Source organism: Neofelis nebulosa, chromosome 18 (assembly GCF_028018385.1).
Source record: "Neofelis nebulosa isolate mNeoNeb1 chromosome 18, mNeoNeb1.pri, whole genome shotgun sequence".
Classification (NCBI taxonomy): Eukaryota; Metazoa; Chordata; class Mammalia; order Carnivora; family Felidae; genus Neofelis; species Neofelis nebulosa.
In genome coordinates this window covers 1,425,549-1,449,698 of record NC_080799.1, presented here as the reverse complement: position 1 = coordinate 1,449,698, position 24,150 = coordinate 1,425,549, and the positions used below count along the sequence as shown (strand labels likewise).

The 24,150-nt window shown below is 63.8% G+C and overlaps 1 protein-coding gene across 7 annotated transcripts in view; it reads left to right on the top strand.

The window, feature by feature from the left end:
- MAD1L1 (mitotic arrest deficient 1 like 1) overlaps nt 1-24,150 on the top strand; it is a 318,460-nt gene that overhangs the window by 228,369 nt on the left and 65,941 nt on the right. For all 7 annotated transcript variants that reach the window (XM_058712035.1, XM_058712036.1, XM_058712034.1 and 4 more), the window contains one exon: nt 22,919-23,126. In XM_058712035.1, the coding sequence (XP_058568018.1) occupies nt 22,919-23,126 (208 nt within the window). The remainder of the gene's footprint in view (nt 1-22,918; nt 23,127-24,150) is intronic.

Genomic DNA, 24,150 nt, shown 5'->3' with positions numbered 1-24,150 from the left:
TCCCCCCACCGCCACCGGCTGCCCCGACCCGGGTCTGTTGCGCAGTGGTGTGGGCAAGCGAGGTCGGCACCTTGGGGCTGAGCTGACCGTCCCAGGGGGTCTGGACGCTGGCTTTGCTGGTGGCAGTTCCCGTCCAACCCGGACGCCGTCCACTCGTCCAGCTCACGAAGAGCCCCCGTGAGCGTGGGGCCCCGTGGAGGACGTAGGCAGACGGGCCCGTCCTGGAACCTGGCCCCCCGCGGGGCAGACCGGAACGCAGGCGGCGAGTCGGAGCAGCGTGGGCGGTCGCGTCGTCGCCCAGAGTGGACCCGGAGAACTCGCACGCCTGGCTGGGGTCCAGGCGGTGGCCGAGTGGGCCCGAGGGTGACTCGGACACGTGGGTACGGGGGGCGTCGTGGGGTCCTCAGCTAGAACACCGTCCTGTGCCTTGGCCGGGTGGTCGTGGACGTGTCGGGCTTTGCCATCTGAGCTCCCGGCACATCGGGTACGTCCTTCAGGACTTCGGGATGGCGATGCCCAGGTGGGGCTCCGGGGAGGTGGCATGCCACGTCTGACGCCACGTGGCCCTCGGTAGATCCCCGCGTCCATCTCTTGCCATTTCCCGCCTTCTCCACCGTGAGGGCGAAGGCCTCACCCCTTCACCTCTGTGCCGGAGCTCGGGAGGCGCCGACCCCCCCCCCGCCTTCCCCCGGGCCAAGCTCAGGAGTGCGGCCCGGCCGCGGCCGGCAGGGCGGGGGGACCTCGGTGGCACGGCGGTGCGGCCGGGGCGCTCCCGTGCAGACACCCTCCCCTCCGTGCCCTCGTTCCCTCCGCGGAGAGGCTTCGAGATGGGCCGCTTCACGGAAGATTGATTAAAATCAGCTGCAGTTGCCTTAATTGGGAACATATGCTCAGAGAGGGAGCCACTAGTTAGAACTTCTTGTAATTAGTTCACAGCTGGTTGATGAGGAGACGGAGCTCCGTTCCTGCTCGGAGCCGGGCGTGCCCCTCCTGCCCTGTGCCCTCTGGGAGCCCGGACGGGGCCGCGGGCTGTCCCCACCATCTCTGGGTCCCGATGCACCGCTGATGCAGCCCAGGGCGGCGGACCTCCAGCGGGGGGGGGAGGAGGGGGGGCCTGGGTCACCGACGCCCCTTCTGGCTACCGAGCGGGTCGGACACGCGCCGCGTCCTCTGGGCCGGAAGCGGGGCAGGTGTGCGCTCTCCGCGTGGCCGCGGGAACGGGGAGCTCCAGGACACACTCGTGGCGCGTCGGCGCCCGCAGAGCGAGGATGGCCGGCGGCCGCAGCCCTGGTCCTCCCTGCCTGGGCCCCCACCCCACGTGCCCCTGCGCCGGCCTTGGTCTCCCAGAACCAGAACGGTGGAGGAACAGCACCCTGGTCTCGTCCGCCCTGACTCTGCTCGGCGCTCTCCGTGGAGGGTGGAGGCTGTGGGCCCGGTCTCTGGAGGGCCACTTCGGCGACCTCGGGGGGGAGCGCCCAGCCGGGGTGCCTCCCGTGCCAGCTGAGCACGGCCAGCGCCGCTGCCACTGTGGTTAATAACGCCACCGTCCCGTGTCTTCCCTCGAAGGAGACAAACGTGCTCTTCGGCGTTTGTGTGTCTGAGGGGCCAGACTTGGGGACTGATGGCAACGAGCCGCACCGGCTCCCCACGCATCGTCGAGAGGCGGCCGGACGCGCGGCAGCTCTGGGCCACGGTGGCGGGGGAGGCTGGCCCAGGCCGGACGCCCCGAGGGCACCGAGACGGCCTGGCCACGCACTGCCCTGGCGTCTTAGGAGCGTTCTGGAATGGACAGCACGGACCAGCGAGTTGCACGGTGCAGACCCTAACCCACCACCCACGTCCCGGCACGAGCACTTGACGTGTGTTGTGCTGCCGCCCCTCTGCCATCCGTCAATCTTTTTAACTTTTTTGATGCATTTTAAAGCAAATTGCAAACATCTGCCGCGTTCCCTGTAAACGCTCCAGCGTGCGTGTAATCAAGCAGAATTCATCTCTGGGGTTTGAGCCCACGTCCCGCTGCCCCTCAATGTTGTCTGATTACGCTGCTCATTCAGGCAGGTGATGGTCAGGGGTGGGTGGAGGTCCCGCTCTCCCCCCCACCCCTCGCGCCTGCTCCCCCCGCGCCAGGGCAGGGCTGCCGTAGCCAGCCGGCGGTGCTGCGCGGGAAAGGGACCAGACTGCGGCCCGGTGACATTTGAAATAAGTATCGTTTTTGGAAACAGAGTGGGTAGAAAATTGCTGGGTTGCCTGCGAGCGAAAAGCTCACGGTGCCTGTGGAGACGTCTCCGCTCCCGTCCCTGCGTCACCAGGCAGGCACTGTCGAACCAGACCCTCCCAGCCTTCGTCTCCTTCCTCCCTCTTGAGTGCGGGGTGGGGGAGAGGGGCCCTCACCCTTCATATCGCACTGCCCTCTCCCGGTCGATGCTGTGATGGCCCCCCCAGGGGCCCCCACTGGTTCCTTCTCACCTGCGGGTTCCTCCTGCCCGGCCTGGGCCCCCCAGGGCTGGACCTCTCCTATCCCACCTGTTCCCACCTGTTCCCACCTGTTCCCACCTGCTCTCACCTGTTTCCAATCTGCTCCCACCTCCTCCGTCCTGTTCCCACCTGCTCCCACCTGCTCTCACCTCTTCCCCCCGTTCCCACCTTCTCCCACCTGCTCTCGCCTCTTCCCTCTCACCTGCCCACACCTCCTCCCCCCTATTCCCACCTTCTCCCATGTGCTCCCACCTCCTCCTACCCGTTCCCACCTCCTCCCATCTGTTCCCACCTTCTCCCACCTGTTCCCACCTGCTCCCACCTGCTCTCGCCTCTTCCCTCCTGTTCCCACCTGCTCCCACCTGCTCTCACCCCTTCCCACCTGTTTCTATCCGTTCCCTCCTCCTCCCCCCTGTTCCCACTTCCTCCCCCTTGTTCCCACTTCCTGCCATCTGCTCCCACCTCCTCCCATCTGTTCCCACCTTCTCCCACCTGTTCCCACCTGCTCCCACCTGCTCTCGCCTCTTCCCTCCTGTTCCCACCTGCTCCCACCTGCTCTCACCCCTTCCCACCTGTTTCTCTCCGTTCCCTCCTCCTCCCCCCTGTTCCCACTTCCTCCCCCTTGTTCCCACTTCCTGCCATCTGCTCCCACCTCCTCCCACCTGTTCCCACCTGCTTCCACCAGCTCTCACTTGCCAGGGAGCCATGGGCCCAATTCAGGCCTGACCTCTGCTTCTCAGAACCCTCCCGCCTCTGGCTCTTCCCCTTTGGACCCTCTGGCTGCTGACCACACCCTTGGGCCTGTCCTGCCCCTGACTGGCCTACTGCCCCCACTTCTGAAATGCTCTCTGGGTGTTGCTTCCTGGGGGCGCCAAACCCCACAGGCCATGTGTTGGGGATGTGTGGGCATAAGGGGAGCCCCAGAGATTGCTCTAGGGGTGAGGAAGGGGCTGATGTCCCTGAGGGTTGGTTTCATCCGGGTCAGCCAGGTGACGGGGGCGCAGGGCACTAGACTGGCCCTCGGCCAGAGGCGCTGGCCTCTGCTGTTCGGCAACCGCCCCCTCCCTGCTTCTAAAGCCCCTGAAGCTCCTCCTCGGCCGCACAGTGAGGGCCTCCGTCACTGGGGGAAGGGGGTACCCGGCGTCACAAGCTGGTGACGGGCCGCAAGGTGTGGAGAGGTCACTCAGTCACCTCCCTCAACTTTCAGGACCCCCACCTGCTGCCATGAGCCACACCCCCCATCCCCTCAGCAGAGACCCAGGCCTTCTGCTGCCCCGTCAGCCCCCGTGCCTGCCCTGAAAGCCCGGGGGGCTGTGTGGGGACCACAGGGCCCCACCACCACCCACTGGCTTCTCCCTCAGGGCCCTGGCCGTGGCCTGCACCCCCGGGTCCCACGACTTGCCGTCTGGGGCACCCCACGCCTGCCCACCAGCCCCGCCCATCCTTCGGGGCCGGCTCGGGATCGCCTTCACGCCACATCTGGGACCTGTTTGCGGGTCAGCCCTCTGGACCGTGAGCTCTGAGGGCAGCAACCTTGACCGGGTCACCTGCACACCCCAGCCTCGGGCCTGCGTGTCAGCCTGGGCTCTCGGGGCATACAGGCGCGGGGAGCGCACAGGGGTGGGTGCCGCCGCCGGCCCCCAAGTCCCGCGGAGGCTGGGAGGGTTAAGTACATGAAGCGTTCCAGGCTTTCCTCCCGTGTAGTAACTCCTTGACTGGTGGTTGAGTTTTTTCCTAATGTAGTGCCCGCCCCCCTTTAACTCAAAAGATAGGCTGTTGCGAACCATCCTGTGCCTTTTGTTTTCTGTACGCTGTATCTGGGAGCTGTCTCCTCGTTTTCTCAGCTGCAAGCTGTGTGGCGGTGGCGTGCCGTGGTTTGCTCCACTCGCTCCCTGTTAGTGGCCACGCAGGCATCGTCCTCCCTTTCTGTGGTCCTAAACGTGGCCGTGGTGCACGTCCTGAGTGTAGCGTTTCCGTGTGCGCAAGCGTGTGGGGGATAAACTTCCGGGAGGGAGATAATGAGATCGAAGGGCACCGGTCCTTATTCTGGTCGATTCTGCCAGACGGCTGGTCACGACGGTCCGTCCGTGACCACTCCCCACACTGTGGGACGGCGGTGACCCAGGAGAGCGCCGGTTCCCCTCGGCCTAGCCCAGAGTGCACCGTCACAGAGCAAGATCTTCCGGCCCAGCAGGTGGACAGGGGTCAGGTCCGTGTGCTTTCGAGCTTCGGTCCCTGTGTTGTACGTGAGAGCGAGAGTCTTTAACTACGTTCCTGTGTGTCGTCCTCTGTGGTCCAGCTTTCTGGTGGCCCTTGTTGATTTCTTGGAGTCGTTGTCTTGTAAGCATTTGAGGTGTTTTTAAGTTGTGAACAGGTTTTCCCAACTGATCATTTGTCTTTTGGCTTTGCTTGAGGTGTTTTTTACCAAGAAGATTTTGATATTTGAATTTTTACATAGGTGCGTTCACCTTCTATTCTCTTCTGGCTTCAGGTGGTGAAGGAGTTCTTCGTGGTGGTTTTGTTTTTCACGTGTAAATCCGTGGCTGGTTTGGCGTTCGGGTTTGGTCTGGAGTTCTACAAGGGAGGAAGCCTGACATCAGCCTGTTCCCTGAAAGGCGGCCCCTCGCGGTCCTGGGACCACTGTCCACAAAGCCTGTCCTTGATGGTGTCAGGCGCCGTGCCCCGGATCCGCGATGCCCGCGTGTCACTGGGTGTGGGCCGCTCCCAGGGCTGGTGCGTCCCATCCCGCCTGCCCCGTGACTCGTCCAGCAGAATGTTTCCCGGCGCCTCTTGTTCACGTTTATGTTCCCTTTGGAATTAACATACCCCCCAACTAATTGAGAATTTGTTAGGTCTCACGAAAGATGACGGTGAGCCTCCCGGGACCGGACGTCGTAGGGCAGTCAGTCTCGTGCGCGGGAGCGTTTGTGGGGTCCTGTTTGCGCCCCACCGGCACGTTTTACGGCTGTGTCTTCATTTTGCACGTTTCTTGTGTCGTTTGCCTCTGGGGCGGGGATCTTCGGTGTCCCTGCCGCGCAGACTCCGGGCCCCGCCCGGGAGGTGCGTGACCCTGTTCGTGGCGGCCGCGTGTGCCCTTCATACCCGGAGTGAGCGAGCGGGCGTGTGCCCCGGGCCTGTGCTCCCCGACGTACGTGTAAAACAAGGCGCTTCAGGAAAGAGCCCGAACCTCCCTCCCCAACGTGGCGCCCGGCCGCTCATGTTTATTAACGCCGAGGACTAAAAAAAGCCAGCCTGCTGATGCGCGCTTGTGAGGAGACATTTCCACAGGCGCTGATTTCTTCTGATTCTTTTATGAGAAGGACGTGTCTTGAATAACAAGCCCCTTCCCGTCCCACGAGCCGGTGCCAGCCGGCGTCTCCGCGGGGCCTCAGACCCCCACCCAGACCGGCGGCCCGGCCCCTTGCCTGCACAGGGGGCCTCACGGCGCCCCGAGGGTCCCTGGAGCCCCTGCCTCAGGATAGGCCTCAGGGTGCCGGGCCCGCCCGCTGTGCCGCCGGCCGTACGCGGGCCCGGCGCGGCCACCTCAGACTTCGTGCCGACCCCACTTCACCCCTGTCTGATCGTCACCAGGCCATTAGACACACACGTGGGTTACCCGGCTCCCCACAGACCTAGAGACGAACGGCGTGCTGAAAAGTCATACGTAATTGTCATTTTCAAGCCAGTTGAATTTTTCTCACGAGGGACCCGCAGCGTCGCAGCGGCCACGTGAGGCAGGTGGGCGGAGGGCAGAGCGTTGGCCTGCAAGCCTCGCCCTCGCGGGGTGGCGGAGGTCCGCGCCTCGGGACCTGCCGGGGGCAGGGAGGGCAGGTGCGGCCTCGTGCCCCATGACCCCCGCGTGTCCCTCCCAGAACTGAGCCCCTGGGGCCCGGCCGGGATAGACCCGTTCTTCTGACGCCAGGCGCGGGGCCTTACTGCCACGGCAGCTGTCCGTTTAGGCCCGTCAAGCCAGGGCGTATCCGGGGCGGGACAGGTGGGAGGGGCAGCCGTGCGACCAGCTTCAGGAGCTCTTACCCTGGGCTCTTGTTTTTGCGACTGGCTCGGGGCTAGCAGGACACCTGGCCCCTTCCTCCCTGTGAGGCCAGCACCCGCTCGGACCCCACCAGCACCCTGGATCCGTGTCCCCTGACCGGGTCACAGCTCCCACCAGATGGGGGCTCTGGAGTCGGCTGCCTCAGGGGAACTCGCTCTCTTGTCCCTGCCGGCTTCGCCCAGCCCTCGTGGCGGCTGTGTCACCTCGTGTAGACGTGCCGTGTCGGCCTGGGTGCTAGGGAGGAAGCCCAGCTTGGGGGTCGGCCCGCGGCGCTTTGGGAGTCTGGCACGCTCCCGTCCTCCCTTACTGTGGCACCGTCCCCAGGGCCCACGGAGCCGGGCCGCCTCCAGAAGTCCCATTCATGGCCCCTGTGCTGCGAGGGCCACAGCTGAGGGCGTGGCACACGCCGCACAGGTGCCATAGGCCCGCACCCTCTGGCCCGAGTCAGATGCTCCCGAGACCGGACGAGGGGCTTCTTACGTGCGCCTGCATCCCCTTCTCTGGCCCGCGCGGCGGGAGGCAGGGGTGCCGCAGAGAGGGCATTCGGGGCGTCTCGTGCTGCCAGAGGCCCTTTCTCCCTGGCGCCTGCATCCACGTATGTCCCGTGGGCAGCCTGCACTGGCGCTTAGGGAAGAGTGTAGACTCCTCGTCTGTGCGCGGCCCTCCCCTCCCCCTGCTGCATCCGGCCCGGACTGCCCCCTCCCCTCCAGCTTCCTTTAGGAATGTTTGTGGTGATGGGGGGGGGGGGTGCGGGGGCTGCCCGATAGGAGCCCCAGCGAGGGCGCTGGGGGTTGTGGTCTTCGGCCCGGTGCCCAGGGGCTTAGGTAACCGGAGCTTCAGGCCAGGTCTGTTCCAGGCCCCGTGCTGGTGGTCTCCGTCCTTTGTCTCCTCCTTGTCTTCCTGCTCATCAGCCCATCCCCCGACCGGCCTCCCTCCGACTTGGGGGCCCCGCTGGGACATGGCATGATGTTTGCCGTTCAAGCTCCGTTCCAGGGCTCAGGGTCCAAGATTCCTTCTGAATGAGTCCCTGGGGTGGCTTGGCCAGAGGGGAGAATGGACCCCAGCAGAGCAGCGGTCATTTGGCGCCCCCGGTGCTGGGTGTGGGGTGTCTGTCCCCCTTGCTGGGGTCTGCTGTGTGGGTGCTGCTCTAATGTGGGGGACAGCGGAGGCTGAGGCAGCCAGGGCCCCACTTCCGTGAGCGTGTGTTTGGTGGGGAGACACAAACCGTGGGCCCGGTGTACCTGTGAGTCATCACTCGTGGGGACACCTAGGAAGGAGAGCAGGCCATTGGGACGGACTCGGGGAGGAGCCGCTCGAGGACCTGGTGGGACCACGTGCTCTTGGTTTCCTTCTGTGGCACAGAGGACAAGGAATGTCACTGCCAGGATTTCCAGGGCTTTCCAGGGGAAGTCACCCTCTCAGGGTGCTTAAGCTCTCCACGGAAAGTTCTGGAAGAGTCCAGATTATTTGGGGAATTTGAGTTTCTTCAGTCTGTGAGTATTAACTTGACTATATTCCACAGTCGTGTCTATTTGTTTTAGATAAGATCCTAGTATTGTGGCCATCGATAACGTGATACCTACGAGAAGTAGATCAGGAGTATTCTGGCATCAGGCACTGTTGAAGCTGAACTGCTCAGCAGCCCAGCAAGGAAGGAAATTATGACCGGTTTACTTGATCCTTCTTGTAGAAAGGTGGTTTTGTGGAGGCGGTTTACAGACAGAACGCGGAATTCTAGAACTGCCTCCCGTGGGGATTTCTTGATGTCCCACCACAGATGCTGAAACTGACTTTACAAAGCCGCTTTCTTTAACCATATGACCCTGCGGTCCCGCTCCTGGGACTCAAACAGACACGCGCACCCCCAAGTTCACGGCAGCATCACGGTGTCCATCTTGGACCGGGGTGACACGACCCGGCCCATCCACACAATGGAATATCACTCAGCCTTAAAAAGGAAGGAAGTTCTGGCACCTGCTCCAACATGGGTGGACCCTGCAGACACCACGGTGACTGACACGATCCAGACACGGGAGGACACACACTGGGACCCACTCACTCAAAGTCCCGGGATCGTCAGACCCACGGACACGGGAGGACACGCACTAGGACCCTCTCCCACGAGGTCCCAGGGTCGTCAGACTCATGGACACGGGAGGACACGCACTGGGACACACTCCCACGAGGTCCCGGGGTCGTCAGACTCACAGACACAGAGTAGAAAGTGGGCCCAGGTCTGGGAGAGTAGTTGGGAGTCTGTGTGTAATGGGGCAGACTCTCAGTGTGGGGAGATGGAACGTTCTAGAGACGAGCGGTGGGGAAGGCTGCACAGCAGCGTGAATATGCTCGGTGCCACTGAGCTGTTCACTTAGAAATGGTTGAGATGGTTAATTTTACGTTATGTGTATTTTACCACAATTTTGAAAAAATCGAGTGGCTTTGTTCAGCACTTTCTGATCTGTGTGCCTCCAGTCCCTTGGGCAGGTGGGACGAAGTGCCCGGCGTCCCGGTGAGCACCCAGGGCAGTGAGCACCGACCTCAGTGCTGTCTGCACCGGCTCTCACCGCTTAGGCAGGCCACCGGATTTAGGCTTCACCCGTTGTTTGCCGTCTGACAGGGACGTCACGACAGCCACGGCCACCCGATTTCCACAGCTTCTGTGCATCCATGCAGCCAAGCAGGGGCCTGGCTCGCTCGCTTGGTGACATTGCCGTGGGATGGCAGGTGGAGGGGGGATCGTCAACTGTGTCCTCCTGACTAGCAGGACGAGCACAAGCAGAAGACACCCTGTCCCTTCCCTTCTTCCCACAGAGCACGGCCCTGGGTGCCCACGCGGGTGACACTCTTCGGTGTCCCTGCCCTGCTGTGACAGAGGTGTAGGGAGGGGCCCAGCCTGGGGACAGGAGCCTCAGGGGGCTTGTTGGCCAGGCAGCTGAGTCAGGCCGGGGAGCCAGGCCAGACCTCTATGGTCGGGGCCGCGGGGGCTCTGCGTGTGACCCGCAGGGCCCCACCTGGTGTCCTGGGATGGCGGCATCTTTCCCTCAGGCCCTGTGTCCTGGCCACGGGTTGCGTGCGGGCAGAGGAGGGACGGGCACCCCGCTGGGCCCCAGGACTCGGCCCGTCTTGCCACTCTGTCTCCGGGAGGAGGGAGGTGCTGGTGAGGCGGTCCCCACCGCCCTCGTGAGCAACCCCGCTGTCTGCCCACCTCCGGGAGGTTAGCGGCGTCGTGTTGGCAGCCTGCCCCGGTGCCCGAGGCCGGCAGGGCTCCGGACCACCACCGCGGGGTGATCTCTGGGCTGGGGACGGGCCTGGAGGTTGAGCACAGTGGCCTCCCTCTGGGTGTTGCGCCCAAGGAGGACCAGTGTCAGGCCTGGCTGGGCGAGGGCCCCCTCCGGGCCCCCTGTCACCGTTGGTCTTCCTCCGGACGGCCACGGGACGTGGTGTATCTTCCTCCCCTTTGTTACGTGGCCGTCAGTGGACAGACCCATCCTGCTGCAGTCTCCGGCACTGGGTCAGAAGCGGGCACGGTGGTCGCCCACAGGGTGGAGTGAGGAGAGCCGTACCCACGTGTGGCGGCCCAGGCAGGGCTGCTCCCCCAGGCTGTATCCTCCCTTTGCTGCGCTGGGTCCCTTGACCAGCTTTGACCAGAGGGTCCGGGCCCCTCGGAGGCTGCAGTGGGCGGCTGGAGACCGTGCACACAACCCCCTCTTGTAAGTTGGGTGGCAGGCTGTACACCCTGTATGTTTTCCAAGGGTGCCTCGGCCACAGGGAATGCCAAGTGCCCAGCTTTCGAGTAAAGCTTCTGTCCTGAGGGGGCAAGGGTAGCCAGAGGAGGTAAGGGCAGACCCTCGTGGTCCCCAGCCTCTTCCTTAGCCTTCCTGTTGGCCCACGGACAGGCAGAGGCTTGTGGAGCACCTGTTCTCCCTCAGTAACATGTCTGTGGCTTGAGGAAGGACCCCGGAGACCTGCCTCTGGGAACCTCCAGCCCCCGGCCTCTCCCCTCTTTACCCCTCCCGGTGACCAGTCCTGAACAGCCGTGTGTGCCTCCAGTCCTCTCCGGGCCTCAGTTTCTCAGTCTCTGAGCCAGGAGATGAGCCAGCTGCCCATGATGCCGCAGATCCGGGGGGTGGAGGAGTCCGGCTCATGCTGCTCTGTGTGATCCCCTCTGCCATTCCCTACCCTGTGCACCTGCCACGAGCAGTACCTGCCGCGAGCACAGTCTGGGGGGGTCTCATGCGGGGGGATCGGGTCTGCTGTGTGTGTGCCCGAGGCTTCAGGGCCCTTTGAGCACTGAGTGAGAACCCACCTTGCCCCCATCCCCACCCGTGAGACAGTAGGGACATGAGGCCAGCCGCTGAGGGACCTGCACAAGGCCATGGGGCTCCTGAGCAGAGGGGGCACCAGCCTTGGGCCTGTGCAGAAGATGGAGGGCCGGGCTTGGGGAGCAAGGTCACCGAGGCAGGGCCTGGGGAGGGCTGCGCTCCTCATCTAGTAAGCCCGGCCCGGCCCCCGAGCCTCCTGCTCTTCTCCCCGAGCTGTGCTCCCTTGGGCTGGGAGAGGTATTGATTTAGCTTCGAGGCCGGGGGACTTATGAATATGCATCAAGACCAGCACTTACTTAACTGAGCCGTTTAATTCTCCCTGCGTCTCTGCCTCTTCCAGCAGGGCCCTCAGTATGCGTGTCAGGCCCGGGTGGCAGGCGCCCGCCCGCCCGCCCACCCTCCCTCCCTCCCGGGCCCCGGGCAGCACGTGCTGCCGCAGGCCAGGCCAACGGGGGCTCCTGGGGCTTGCCCTCTGTGCAGGCCTGTGAGCACCAGGCCCCGAAGGTCCTTGGGGTGGCGGCCCGCCCTTGCTCTGCTGCAGGTGGGGAAGGGCCAGCAGCCAGCGTGGGTCAGGGCGGCCAGGCCGCAGATGCCCCCCGCGGGACTCAGGACGCTGGCACAGTGGGCTGGACGCAGAGGAAAGCGGCCATTCTTGGGAGCTGTCAGGGAGTTGGGGCAAAAGAAGGGATTCGTGCGGTGAGGCCGAGGCAGGAGCCTCCGGGCTCTGGGGGGCGAGCAGAGTTCGCCCTCCGGCCCAGTCCCGCCCGGCACTCTGCGGGTCTCCGCAGAAGCGCGTGGCACACGCCCCCTCCCCCAGAGCCCCGGCCGCCCCACGCCCAGCCCCGGTCTTCGACTTCCCCGGGGTCATTCTGGGGCAGACACGGCAGCTCTCCGCGGGTGACAGGGGTCTGTACACGCGGCGATCATGCCGTCTGGCCGGAGGAAGCCCGGAACTCTTCCTTTTGAGATTCTCGTCGCCACCCGGTTCCTCAGCTGGGAATCAGACCGGTCTCCGGAGGAGACGACAGCTGTCTTCCCTCTTGGTGTCTCAGAGCCGCCATCTAGCAGCACGTTTCCGCAGGGGTCTCCGGAGCCCCGCCTGTGTGCCTCGTGGACGTGCCAGCCCCCGAAGGCGTGGTGCGCCCCCCGGCGGCCGCACAGCTCCTGCCCCGCACGCGCCCCAGGGGCCTGCCCTTACGTTCCTCCGGCCGGGAGGCTGGGGGTGAGGTGCAGGTCACAGGTGATGTGCTGCGTGAGAGCCGGGCGGGGCTCGGCCTGCTGGAAGCGTCTGGGGAACCCGTGATCTCGGCGGCTGGACGTCCCGTGGCGAGCCGGCCGTGGGCACCAGCGTCTCCCTCCACTCCTGGGCCTCCGTGGTGTCGGCCACGCCGTGCCGCCCTCGTAGCCGCAGAGGACGGCCTCCTCCCACCGCGCGGGGTCGGTGTCACCGCGGGCTGAGCCTGTGGACGCACAGCCCGGCCGCGGGGTCCCGACAGGTCGGCCCTCGCCTGCCGGCCACCGGCCCAGGGACAACCCTGTTGGGCGTGCGGGGGGAGAAGAATGGGGTCCGAGTCCAGTTTGGCCGGGTCTAGGGGCGGCTGCCGTGGGAGCCATTCACCCCGGCCCCTGGAAGGCGTTATCTGGCCACCCGGTTTGCATGCTCCCCGATCCCCGGCCGTGACAGACTGCCGGGGGGCCCCGACTGCACCAGCCAGCTCACCTCCTCTCACCGTCTCCGGGCGGGAGCCCTCGTCCTTCTGAGCCCTGTGTGGGAGTTGCAGGTGGCCGGTGCCTACGGCAAACCCAGGCCCTCAGGGTGTTGACAGCTCATCCCGGCCCCCAGCTTCCTCCCTGCCGACCGGGCCTCACTGTGACCGCTGCAGCGACTGGCCGGCAGGCCGCGCCTTGCAGCAGCTTGCTGTCTGTCCTGACACGGGCCTCTGCCCCCACCTTGCAGTCTCAGGTCTGGTCTGCACATACCCCACACCCCATGCACCCCCGTGTCAAAGACTTGGAGGAAACCGGCCAGAGCAGAGTGGCCCGTCTCCCGCCCTGCGGACGGGGTCTGGCAGTGTATGGTCCAGGGGCGGTGGGGGTCCCTCGGAGCCCTGAGGGTCCAGGGTCAGGGAGGTAGGTGTACACGGGAAGGTGGCCTGAGAACATGGGGCCAGAAAGCCTGGGCGGATGAGGTCGGGGGGCGTCACTCGAGGGGGACTGTGGCGGGGAGTCCTGACCAGCTGTGGGCCCATGGAGGCGCAGGGGTGCCTGGGAGGCTCAGAGAGGTTCGGCCTGGCAGCCAGACAGGCCCCGTGGTGGCGTGGAGGTCAGGCTCGGGCCTCCACCGCACCCAGCATGCATTCCCCCCACCGAGCTCGGTGCTCCCCTCCCTTGTGGGTGCCGGCTCTCCGCCCTACCTCTTCCCTTCCTTTTTTCAAAAAACTTTTTTTTTTTAATTTTTTTTTTTTTAATGTTTATTTTTGAGAGGGAGACAGAGCACAAGCAGGGCAGGGGCAGAGAGAGAGGGAGACACAGAATCGGAAGCAGGCTCCAGGCTCTGAGCTGTCAGCACAGAGCCTGACGCGGGGCTTGAACCCGTGAACCGTGAGATCAGGACCTGAGCTGAAATCAGACACTCAACCAACTGAGCCACCCAGGTGCCCCTTTAAAAAAAAGCTTTATGGAGATTTATATGCCGCATACCTCACGTGTTTGAAACAGAGAGCAATTCGGTGGTGCTTACACTCGCAGATAGCATGTGCCTTTCATCCTATCAGACACACATCTCCACCCCTGCCTGCCACCCCTCTGCCTCCTGCCCCTCACAGCCCCCGTCTCTATTTTCCATCCGTGTGGGCACTCCTGTTCTGGGCCTTTTGTGTGGATGGAGCCACGTGACCTGTGGTCCTTTGTGACGCACTTCTGTCACCGAGCGTCACGTGTCCAAGGATGTCACGTGTGGCAGCCGGCGTCGGTGCCCCGCCCCTTTTTACGGCTGAGCGATATTCCACCGTGCACCCAGCGCAGTTCACCGTTCACCAGTTGATGGATGTTGGGTTTTTCCCGCCTTCTGTTATGAATCATGCTGCCGTGAATGTGGGGGCGCAGGTTTCTTGGTGCGCATCGGTTTTATTTCTCCTGAGCCGACACCGGCGTGTAGACTTGTGGGTTTGTGCGGTCGCTCTCTGTCTCACCGCTCGAGGAGCTGTTACCCACAGTGGTTGTGCTGTTTCTTTCACATCTGTGCTGACAGTCGCGGGGGCCCCCAATTCCTCCTCGTCCTCGGCAACGCTTGTTGTCTCGATTAACGATGCCATGGGTACTGAGCGTCTTCTCGTGTACTTACTAGTTTTTGTGTCTCTTCCGTGGAAAAGTATGTAGTGAGACCCCTGCCCATTTTTAAATCAGTTACCTGGGTCTTGTTGCTACTGAGCTGTGAGGCTTTGTTATTATTCTGGGTACAAGTTGCTTACTAGACGTGCAGCTTACAAATATTTTCTCCCGCTCTGTATGTCGTCTCTTCCTTTCTTCAATGGTGTTCTTTGAAGCACAGAGTTTTTCATTTTTATGACGTCCGATTTGTACTTCTTTTTGTTTTGTTCTTTGATTTTAGCATCCTATCCAAGAATCCATGGCCGAATCCAATGTCACGAAGGCTTGCCCTCACATTTTCTTCTGAGCCTTGTGGTCTGAGCCCTTTCACTTACATCTTTGGTTTTGACTTAGTTTTTATACGGTGTGAGGTAGGGGTCCAGCCTCACACCTTTTGCACGTGGATGTGCAGTGGTCCCGGCAGCGTGTGTTAAAGGATTCCTTTCCCCACAGAGTGGACTTGGTGCCCTTGTAGGAAGTCAGTTCTCTGGGGACACGAGGGTCTCCTCCGGGCTTCCTTTCTGTTCCAGTGAGCTCGCCCTGACGCTGGCACCACTCTGCCTTGGAGTAGAAGTGGGCATCCTCCTGCTCTGTCCTCCCGTTCAGGATGACTGGATTATTCAGGATTATTTGGGATTATTCGGGATTATTCTGAACCTCTTGCAGCTCCCTGTGAATTGTAGAAGCAGCTGGGGTTGGGGAGACGAGGTCCACATGTGCACCAGCTGGGTTCGGCCATCGTCACAGGCCGTGTCCTCCGGTCCACGGGCGCCTATTTGCGTCCTCAATCCCTGCCGGCGATGTTTGCTCCCTACTGCTCTCGGTGCTCTGGGGACAGGAAGGGGGCGAAGCTGCTGCCTGTCCCTGGCCCCCGGGCGCCCTGGATGCCAGCCTCTGGACTGGCCTTGGTGCTGCCTGCCTCACATCCCCCAGGGCCTCCCCGTGGGCGGGCCTTTATCCTCCTCCCGGCCTCCTGCTCAGACTCTTTCCACCCAAGGTCAGCGAGCCAGAGCCCACGGGCCAGGTCCGGCCAGCTGCTTGTTTTGGCAAATAGAGCTTTCTTGAGACACGGTGGGGCCCGTCAGTTTATGCACGTCTGTGGCTGCCCCCACATTACAATGATAATAGGCTGTGTGGCCACCAGACCTGAATAGTCACTTTCTGCCCCCTCCCAGCTGGCCTGCACGGTACACACCTCCAGAAAACAGGAGAGTGATCCACCAGGGGGCCCGAGGGAAGGAGCCTCGCCTGCCCCAGCCGTCGGGGCCCTAGCCTCTGTCCCCTGACCTGCTCTCTGCCTGTTCCCCTAAAACGAGGGTTTGTCAAGGATGGACCGTGACCACTGGCGCGGCAGAGCAGGGCCTGCACCGTGGCCCGGGCACCTTGTCCCTGGTGCTGCGATGTGGCCCCTCACCCCTGCATCTTGGGGAGGCCTGTGCTGCCCACCCCCAGCCGGTGTGAGTCCCCCCACTTCCCCTCCATAATCAGGATGGGGTGGAGGTCGGCGGTACACTGTCCTGTCACTGTGGTGACCCAGGTTGGAGCACGACCTCTGGCCTTGTTCTTACTGATGCGTGCAGAACCCAAAAGCCTCGGCCCGGAGCCTCCCAGGGAGCCTCCCGTCCGCCGGGCGCGGACCGGAAGGCCCTGGGTGCCCGGCTCCTTTGTCCTCTAGCCTCCTCTCTAGAGACGGTGTCATTTCCCAGTTGCTTTGTGGCAAACACCCCAAAACTTAGCAGCCTGAAACAGCAGCCACCTTGTTCTCGCTGGTGTCTGGGTGACTGTGCTGGTCTCCCTTGGGTGCCATCGCCAGCTTCCAGCAGGTGCAGCTTCCGGCAGAGAGCACGTGCCGCCACGGGTGCGTCAGAAGAGGGCAGGCTAGACGCGCGCACGCTCAGCCCTCGGGCGCACCGCGCTGACCTGGGGGCCGAGGCCGACTTCACGGGGAGGGTCTGGGGGGCGGTGGGCGCACAGATGGGATCGCCGGCCTCCCCGTGGCCGCCGTTTGTCTGGGGGAGGTGGGGGCGGGGGGCTCAGGCTTGGTCTCCCCGGGAGCAGCCTGCCCCCCCCCCCACTGTCGGGAGGGGCGGGTTCTGCGCACAGAGGCACGTCCCCCACATCCTGGGGCTGGTCCCAGAAGTGGGGCTCTGACTTGGGTGCTAGTCCTCGGGAGGGAGCAGGGCAGACCGAGTGGTGTGAGCGGGCCGCACCTTCGCTTGTCACTGTGACCGTGAAGAGGCAAGAAGCCTCGTGGGCTCGCACGCCCGGGGCTGATCGGCTACAGTCCGTGTGATGTCCTCACGGCCTGATTCTGCAGGGCCGGCCGGGTTGGTGCGCTCGCGCCCCGGGACCCAGGGCTGGCAGACGCGGCACGCACAGCTGACAGCTGTCCTCGGCAGGCCCGTCGCAGTGCAGGGGCGAGCCCGGGGGCGTGGACTGCGGCCCCTCTCCCTGTCCCACCCGCCCCGCCCCACCAGGTCCTTACAGCCCCACACGGGCCACGGGGAAGGGGCAGAGGCTAATCCCGTGCCCGGGGAGTCTGGCCGTGGCCTTCACATCCGCAGATGGGTCTCATCCCCACGGAGGGCCCCGGAGACCTTCCCTCTTCGTTACCCGGTGTCCTGAGCGCCTCGGCTGCTTCCCACGTGCTAAGAAATGGCTCAGTCAGCGTGGGGCTTTACGGTCTATGAGGGTTTGAACACGTGTCGCCCGGTCCGTCCTCGGCATTCCCCATTTCTCAGGTGAGGGAGCCCAGGGCTGGGGGGCGCAGTGTGGCGGCAGCAAAACTCACCATGGCGCTGGCCACGGGTGCTGCCTCGGTGACACAAGTGCCCCCCTCCACCCCCAGGGCGGAGGCCAGGCCGCAGGGGATCTGTGTTCTCACACGACACTGGCCTCCTGCGCTGGGCTCTGCAGTCAGCCCGTCAGGACGGCCATCCTGGCGGGACCCCGTGGGCCACTGACCACCGTCTGGGGTCAGCGGCGATCCTGCCCCCTGTGGCCAGGGCCACAGGGAGTGAGAGCTTTTGCAGCTCGTCCCCACACCGGGGGGTAACTGGTGCCGTGGCCGAGAGCTTGGGCACCAAGCACACAGAGCCATCCCCGCTGTGAACGCCGGGGCCGTGGCCTCCCGGTGCCTGGCCTGCTCACCTTGACCCTGTAGCCAAAGGGCCATCTGTCCCGACTCATGACACCTGTAAGAGTTTCTCCGCTTTGCCTCTGCCCCCTGTCTGCTCTCGCCTGGAGAAGCCCTGCGGGTTCCGGAAGTCCCCGACCTCGTTTGTACCATCAGCCCTTCCCCATCGAGGGAGGGTCCTCCCCACAGGCTGCTGCTCGGAACCCCTGGTCCCGGCGGGGAGCGGTGTTCTCCTTCCTGTTCCCTGGGTTCGGCGCCTCCAGGACAGCATCCTGCCCCGGGCCCGGGATGGCCAGGTGCCGGGTCACCCGATTCACCTGCACCTGCCTCCTTCCGGGTGTTAGCGGTCTCATCCTGTCTCGGGCCCAGGAGAGCCTCTGCCTGGTGGCCGAGGGAAGGAGGAGCTTGACCCTCTGGCTCAGCAGGGGTGGGCCTGGGCCCGAGGCCTGCCGACCCGTCTTTGTTCTTACATTTTTGAAGGGTTGAAGGAAAACCAAAGGAAGAGCAGCATTTGGGGACACGGGAGCTGGTCTGTGGTTTTGCAGGACTCCACTCCCGGTGCCCCGTGCAGACGCAGAGCTGGCTGGCGGATGGAGGCTAGTAACAGGCCTGCCGTGCCTGCCCCCTGGCCCATCCCTCACTGCCTGCTTGCCTCCTGCATGAATGATGGGTACCCCCACCTCAGCCCGCAAAGGCCCAGAAAGCAAGCTCCCGGCCTGTGCGCTGCCACAGGGCCTCTGCCGGGCTGCACGGGGCCGATGGATTTCACGCTCACGGTTATCTTTCCCAGAGTGTTAAAACTGGAGGGAGTAACGCTGCCTTCCCACCCGGAGAGTCTGTGATTCAGCCGGAGCTACGGGATGTCTCTTTATTCTCTGAGGTTTTTACAAGGTTCTCAGAAACCCGTAAAGAGCCCCTAGTCCTCCCTTCTCAGTGCCTTCCCCACGGGCTCATGCAGACGGCCGTGTCTAGGCCCCACCGCGCTGTGCCATTCCCCCGCCCAGCCTCTCTCTGAGGTGATGCCAGACTAGAGGGGCCGAGGGGGCCACGGCTGGTGACGCTGCATCTGTGGCCAAAGCTCTCCTGTCTCTGAGGGGAGAGCTGCATCCCTGCTCTCCTGTCTCTGAGGGGGCTTGTGGCTGCCCTCCCGTGTGCCAGCGACCCCAGGAAGGTGTTTTACTTTCTGGAGGTGGCACCCAGGACGGGGAGGATCCTGCCATTCCTTCCCCATCCCCTCCTGCCTCTCCTTTCAGGGCACGTTCTGGGGCTTCTGGGCTGGCCCCTCCCCAGGCGCCACGGTGGCCTCACTGTCCTTCAGTGACTCGGCGGGACCGCGCCCACGGCAGCTCAAGCTCGTGTGCGGGCCCTGCTGCACTTAATGAATGTGTCCGCGGCCAGCCTGCTTCCCCGGGGAGCGAGATGCTCAGAATAAAGGATGCCGTCCCCCGCCCTCCCCCCCCCCCCAACCCGCTGTCCCTGGAAAAGCGAGGAGAGACGTGTGGGCAGGACTCACAAAAGCGGCGGAAGATGGGGCTGTCGGAGAGAGAGGAAACATCACCGCATATTGAGCGGAAAGGGAGACAGGCCACGGTGTGTTCGGCTGGCCCAGGTCCCTCACTTACAGAATCGGGGTGGGCTCCAGGGGTCGGCGGCCTCCTGCCCGTCTGCTCAGGAGATGCCGGCCTCCCAGAGTGCCCGTCCCAGAATGGGTACGGGCCTTCCGCCACCTGACGGCAGTTCTCTGCTCCAGCAGACGGGAGAACTTCGAGACGGCCCTCTCCCTCCCTTGCCCTACGGCGGCCCCTGTCCTTGTCAGGGAGACCAGAGAGGCGTGGCTCTTGCTGTGACCCCACCAATGTCCCTCCTGAGTGAGGAGACGGCAGCGTCTTCCAGGAAGGGCATCTCTTGATGCCTGAGCCCTCAGGAGCCTTGCAGATGGGAGGGCACGGGGGGCGTCCCAGAGGGGGCGTCCCGGGGGGCCATCCCGAGGGAGGGGCCTCGGACCCAGCTCCTGCCCTGCCTTCACTGGCTCAGGACACTGGACGGGTCGTTTAGACACGTTCTCCACGCTGGCCGAAAAACCAGGGCTGCTCTCAGCAGGTCCAGGGGCACGAGGGGGAAGAGGTGAGACCCCCCCCAGTTTGGCTCGGGGTCATCAGGGTCTGAGTCAGACTCCATGGACGGTGGAGGCCCAGCAGCACCAGGGCAAGGGACTCAAGCCCACCTTCCCCTTGGGGTTCTCTGACCTTTGGACACGTGTGTGTAAGTCTGTGTGTCACGTGCCCATCCGTGTGTGCGTGTGGATGCGGGTGTATATTTGCGTATGTATACGAACACATGCATCCGTGTGAGTGTGTGTGCCCTTGTCAGTGTATACGTGTGTGTGAATGTGTGTGTGTGTGTGTGTGTGCTAGGAGTATGTGCGCACGCGAGTGTGTGTCTGTGCATGTGTGTATGCACGCGTGTCTGGTGCACACATATGCGTGTGAGTGTGCATACACACGTGTGTGTGAGCATGAGTCCGTGTGCACGTGTGTGCATATGTGAATCTGTGCATGCATATGTATCTGAACGAGCGTACCTGTGCACACGTGTGGGTATGCACATGTGTGTCTATGGGTACGTGTGTGTGAATGTGCACATGAGCGTGCATCCGTGTGCACACTGTGTGCACGTGCGTATCTGTGGGCACAATGTGAGTGTGCACGCGTGTGCACCTGTGTGTGTGTCTGGCCTTGTTACTGAGCATGGGTGAACCCTGGTAGAGTCGAGCAGGCAGTTCCCCGTGAGTATCTGGATGGTCCTTGTGTCCAGGCGCACGTTTTCATCACAGCCGCTGGGCAGGACACCAGAAGGGAGTTTTCGTCAACTGTCCACACTGGTGACCAGCATCCAGAGCAGGAAACGGAGCAGCACAAACACCTCGGGGGCCCCCTGCTGCCCCAACCACAGCCCCAGGCGGTCCTCCTGGCCTCCAGCGGCGCAGAGTGCTCAGGTCTGCTTTCGTGGGCTGTGCCTCCGCCGCATCTGACTCTTCCTGCTCGGCGTTGTTGGTGATGCCCAACCCCGTCGTTGCTTGTGTCCGTAGGTGCTCGTTCCTGCAGATGGGTGCTCTTCCCCGTGGGGACCTGTCGGTGCCTGACTCCCCGTGGACGTTTGCACGAGGCTCCGAGGTGCAGGCCGTAGGCGTCACGCTCGGGAGGGAGGAGCTACACCGCCACGTGGCCTTCCCAGGGCGCCTCGCCAGTTCCCGTCCTCACCGGGATCAGCTCTGGCCGCTCTGTGCCCTTGATGCCTTTCCCATCTGTTCGGTGCCGTGGGCGTGGGGGAGGAGCTCGGGCATCTCTGGGCCATTTTAATTGGCTTTGCTCGGATGATTAATTTGAGCTCCATTTCACTTTTTGCCGGTCTTTCGGACATGTTCTTTTGTCAAGTGTCTGTTCACGTTTTTTGCCCATTTTGAAAATTGGATTGTCTGCCTCTCCCTTTCTTGTTTGCAGGAGCTCTTTAGGTATCCTGGGTGTGAGCCCCGTGTCAGCTTTTGTGCCAGCCGCCCTCTTACTCTTGGTGACCGGAAGGTCTCGTTTTCTCTGAGGCCCGTGTGCTTGCGTTTTCACGTGAGGTCAGCACCTTCACGACCTTGTTTCAGAAACCTCTGTCTACTCTAAGGCCGTGGCGTTCTCTTCTGTTTTCTTCTGAACCCGCTTTGGTTTGCCTTTTGTGTGTAAATTTGTCGTCGCTTAGGCATCGTCATTTTTGTGTTCTGTGAGGTCATCATCCCGTTGACCCCACGCCACCCTTTCTCCCGGTCTCTGTGCGTCAGTGGCTTGCGGTCGCCGCCGCCGCAGACTGTACCGTGGCGTCGCGTGGCGTCTGCCAGATGGTCCCACGGCCGTGTGGGGCGGCCGCGGGCCGCGTGGCTCGTCTGGGCCCTGGGTGGATCATTCCGTACTGGTGCCGGGCCTCGTTCGCTCTCCGTCTCTGCGTAGCTGATCTTGTCTCCCCGTGGCGGGCGGGCCTCTTCCAGGCCAGCAGGGAAGAGACGGGACGTGGAAGACGGCGAGGCCTTCGATGTCCCAGCTGCAGGACCGGAAAGAGGAAGCTTCTTTCCCAGTTCCTGAAGAGAAAACTTCAGGGAAATGATGGGCCTTGCCCAGGTCACGGGGCCACCTCGCACTGGTTTCCGGGGTCAGACCGAGGGGGTTCCACTCCCCAGGGCGGGAGCTACTCCGAGGGGCAGCAGCTGGCGGGCAGGCAGGAGCAGCAGAGAAGGCCTCGAGGTGGGCCTGCCGGCCGAGCGAGGGTTCTCCTGTGGGGCGTCCGGGGGCTCCAGGACCCCAGCGGAGCTGGGTGCGGTCGTTGGAAAACCCGTGTCCACACAGAATCCGCACACGACCATCCGTAGCAGCTCTCTCTGAAACTGCCGAAACCGGAAGCTCCCGAGGCGTCCCTTGGAAGTGAGTGGACCCGCGAGCTGGCGCGTCCGTACAAGGGGATGTCGCTCAGCGCCGCACGGAAATGGGCTAGCAGGCCGCCAAAAGACGTGTTGCAACCTGCGGTGCGTGTCGCTAAGTGAAGCAGAGCGAAAGAAGCCGGTTTGAAAAGCCTCCGGCCCACGGTGTCCAGAAGAGCCAGGCGGCGAGAGCGGTGGGTGGGCGGTGCACGGGCGCCTTGGGACTCTGATGCCGCACTGCTGGGCTCGTGCCTGCATTTGCCAGAGCCCCTTGAACTTACAGCGCACGGTGAACATCGGTGTGTGCGTGACTTTAGAAGCATCCAGGCCAGGGCTCGAGGCGGACTCCGGGACGTGGGAGAACAACCACCCTAGAGCGTGTGGGTGGGGGAGGGGCCGGCCTCTGCACCCGGGAATCCTCGAGGCTGCAGACCGGCAGCGCGAGGGCCCGCCGCTTCTGTCCCGCTGCACGCAGGTGCCAGACCCGAACTGGGTGAGGGCCGGGCTGGGCCGTGTCATGGCGGGTCGTGGAGGTGGGGACAGGACGTCCGTGCACACGGGGGCTCAGTTTACTATAGACTCGGGTGGTTGCATTTGGAGACGTTCGTAGACGGGTGTCTCTCCCAGCGAGCGAGGCCAGCGTCCACACTGGTGTGTCGGTGAGGGCTGGGGCCCTTGGGGTGTCGGTGACAGGGACACGGGGCCCAGCCATGTGGGGACTCAGCTCTCCTCACAAATTATCTCTGAGTTTTGTGTTCATTTTTAAATCTGCACACCTTGAGCCAGCAGGGTGTGTGGGAGCAAGGGCCCCAGTCTTTGGGACATTTGTCGGCAGAGCGTTATGAAAGTGTAGCACTTTTGGGATGTCCTCCCCGCTCCCCGGTTTGCTTTTACAGCTGCCGTGTGAGAAGCCGGAGGGGACTTTGAGGCCCGGGCACGTGCAGCGTTCCAGAGGGCCGTCTCGCAGGTTTCCCTGGGTTTTCCCCGGTTATAACTTACCGCCACTCCCGGTGCGCGATCAGGGCCCGGAGGCCCGGCGCGGGGCGCGGCAGTCCCTGTCCTCGCACTCACGGGTCCCGGCCGTGCTGACCTGCCCTGTGGTCCCGCAGGGCGGCTACGACCAGAGCAAAACCAAGGTGCTGCACATGAGCATGAACCCGGCCAGCGCGGCGAAGCAGAGGCTCCGCGAGGACCAGGCCCGGCTGCAGGAGGAGTGTGAGCGGCTGCGGGAGCTCGTGCGCGCCCTGGAGCGGGGCGGCCCAGTCCCCGCCGACCTGGAGGCCGCCGCGGGTCTGCCTTCATCCAAGGAGGTGGCAGGTAGGCACCGTCCCCCGTCCACGCGCCATCCCGTGGGCGGCGGGCCATGGGAGGGCCGGGGACCGAGCGTCCTGCGTGCCGCGGGTCGCCCCGGGAGGTGACTCGGGCAGCGGTGGGGAAACGCATGGCTCAACTGTGTGCAGCCTCCCCTCACGCAGACTAATGCCGTGTTCCAGGTTATACGTGTCCCGTTAATCGTGAGTAAATCCACACTCCGGCAATGGGGACCGTCTTTCATGGGTCTGAGTACCTTTCACAGAACCCAGAGGCGTCTGCACAGAGGCCGGCGGTGGCCAGGAGCGGGGGGGCGCAGGTGCGGGAGGCTGCCTGTCCTAACGCGGCCTCGCTCGTGCTCTGCAGCTCCGCACCTCAGGGTAACGGCCCCCAAGCGCACGGCTCGCCACCACCCGTGCAAGGAAGTGACCCTCCCGTTCCCACCGTGTCCCACGCTGGAGCCGCCCCACAAGTGCACAGAAGGGCCCGCCGGCAAAGGCAGGGAGCGTTTGGGAGCCCAGTCTGCCTGGGGCTACCGCGCACAGTCGGGCCCCATGGGTACCCCGGGCCGGGCGAGGGGCCCCCGCCTGGCCCTTCCTGGCACAGCCCTGCCGAGGTCACCGGGCCGTCCGCACCGTAGGGCCAGGAGGCAGTTGCCGCGACACCTCCCTCCCGTGTTTCTGAGGTGCCCTTCCTGTGTGCCGCCCCCGCCCCTCCTTTTCACTCGGGTCATCTCCCCGTGGCGGTGGCAGGGCCCTGGCCACCACCTGGTCTTCCTCGTCTTTCTCAGCTGAGAAAGTTCGTCCTGTGTCAAGCTGTCTGTGTCCTTGACAAATTCAAGAGCCGAAGGTCCAGACTCAGAGCGCGTTCAGGTGACTGTTCCCCTCGTGACGTGATAGGTCATCCGTCTGCCCGGTGAGGTGTGCCGCGCTCCTGACGAACGAGAGTGGCACTCCGCACGGGGACAGTCGCTCGCGCACGGGCCAGGGTGCTGAGACAGGTGCCCGCGGCCTCAGCGGATGGGAGGCCG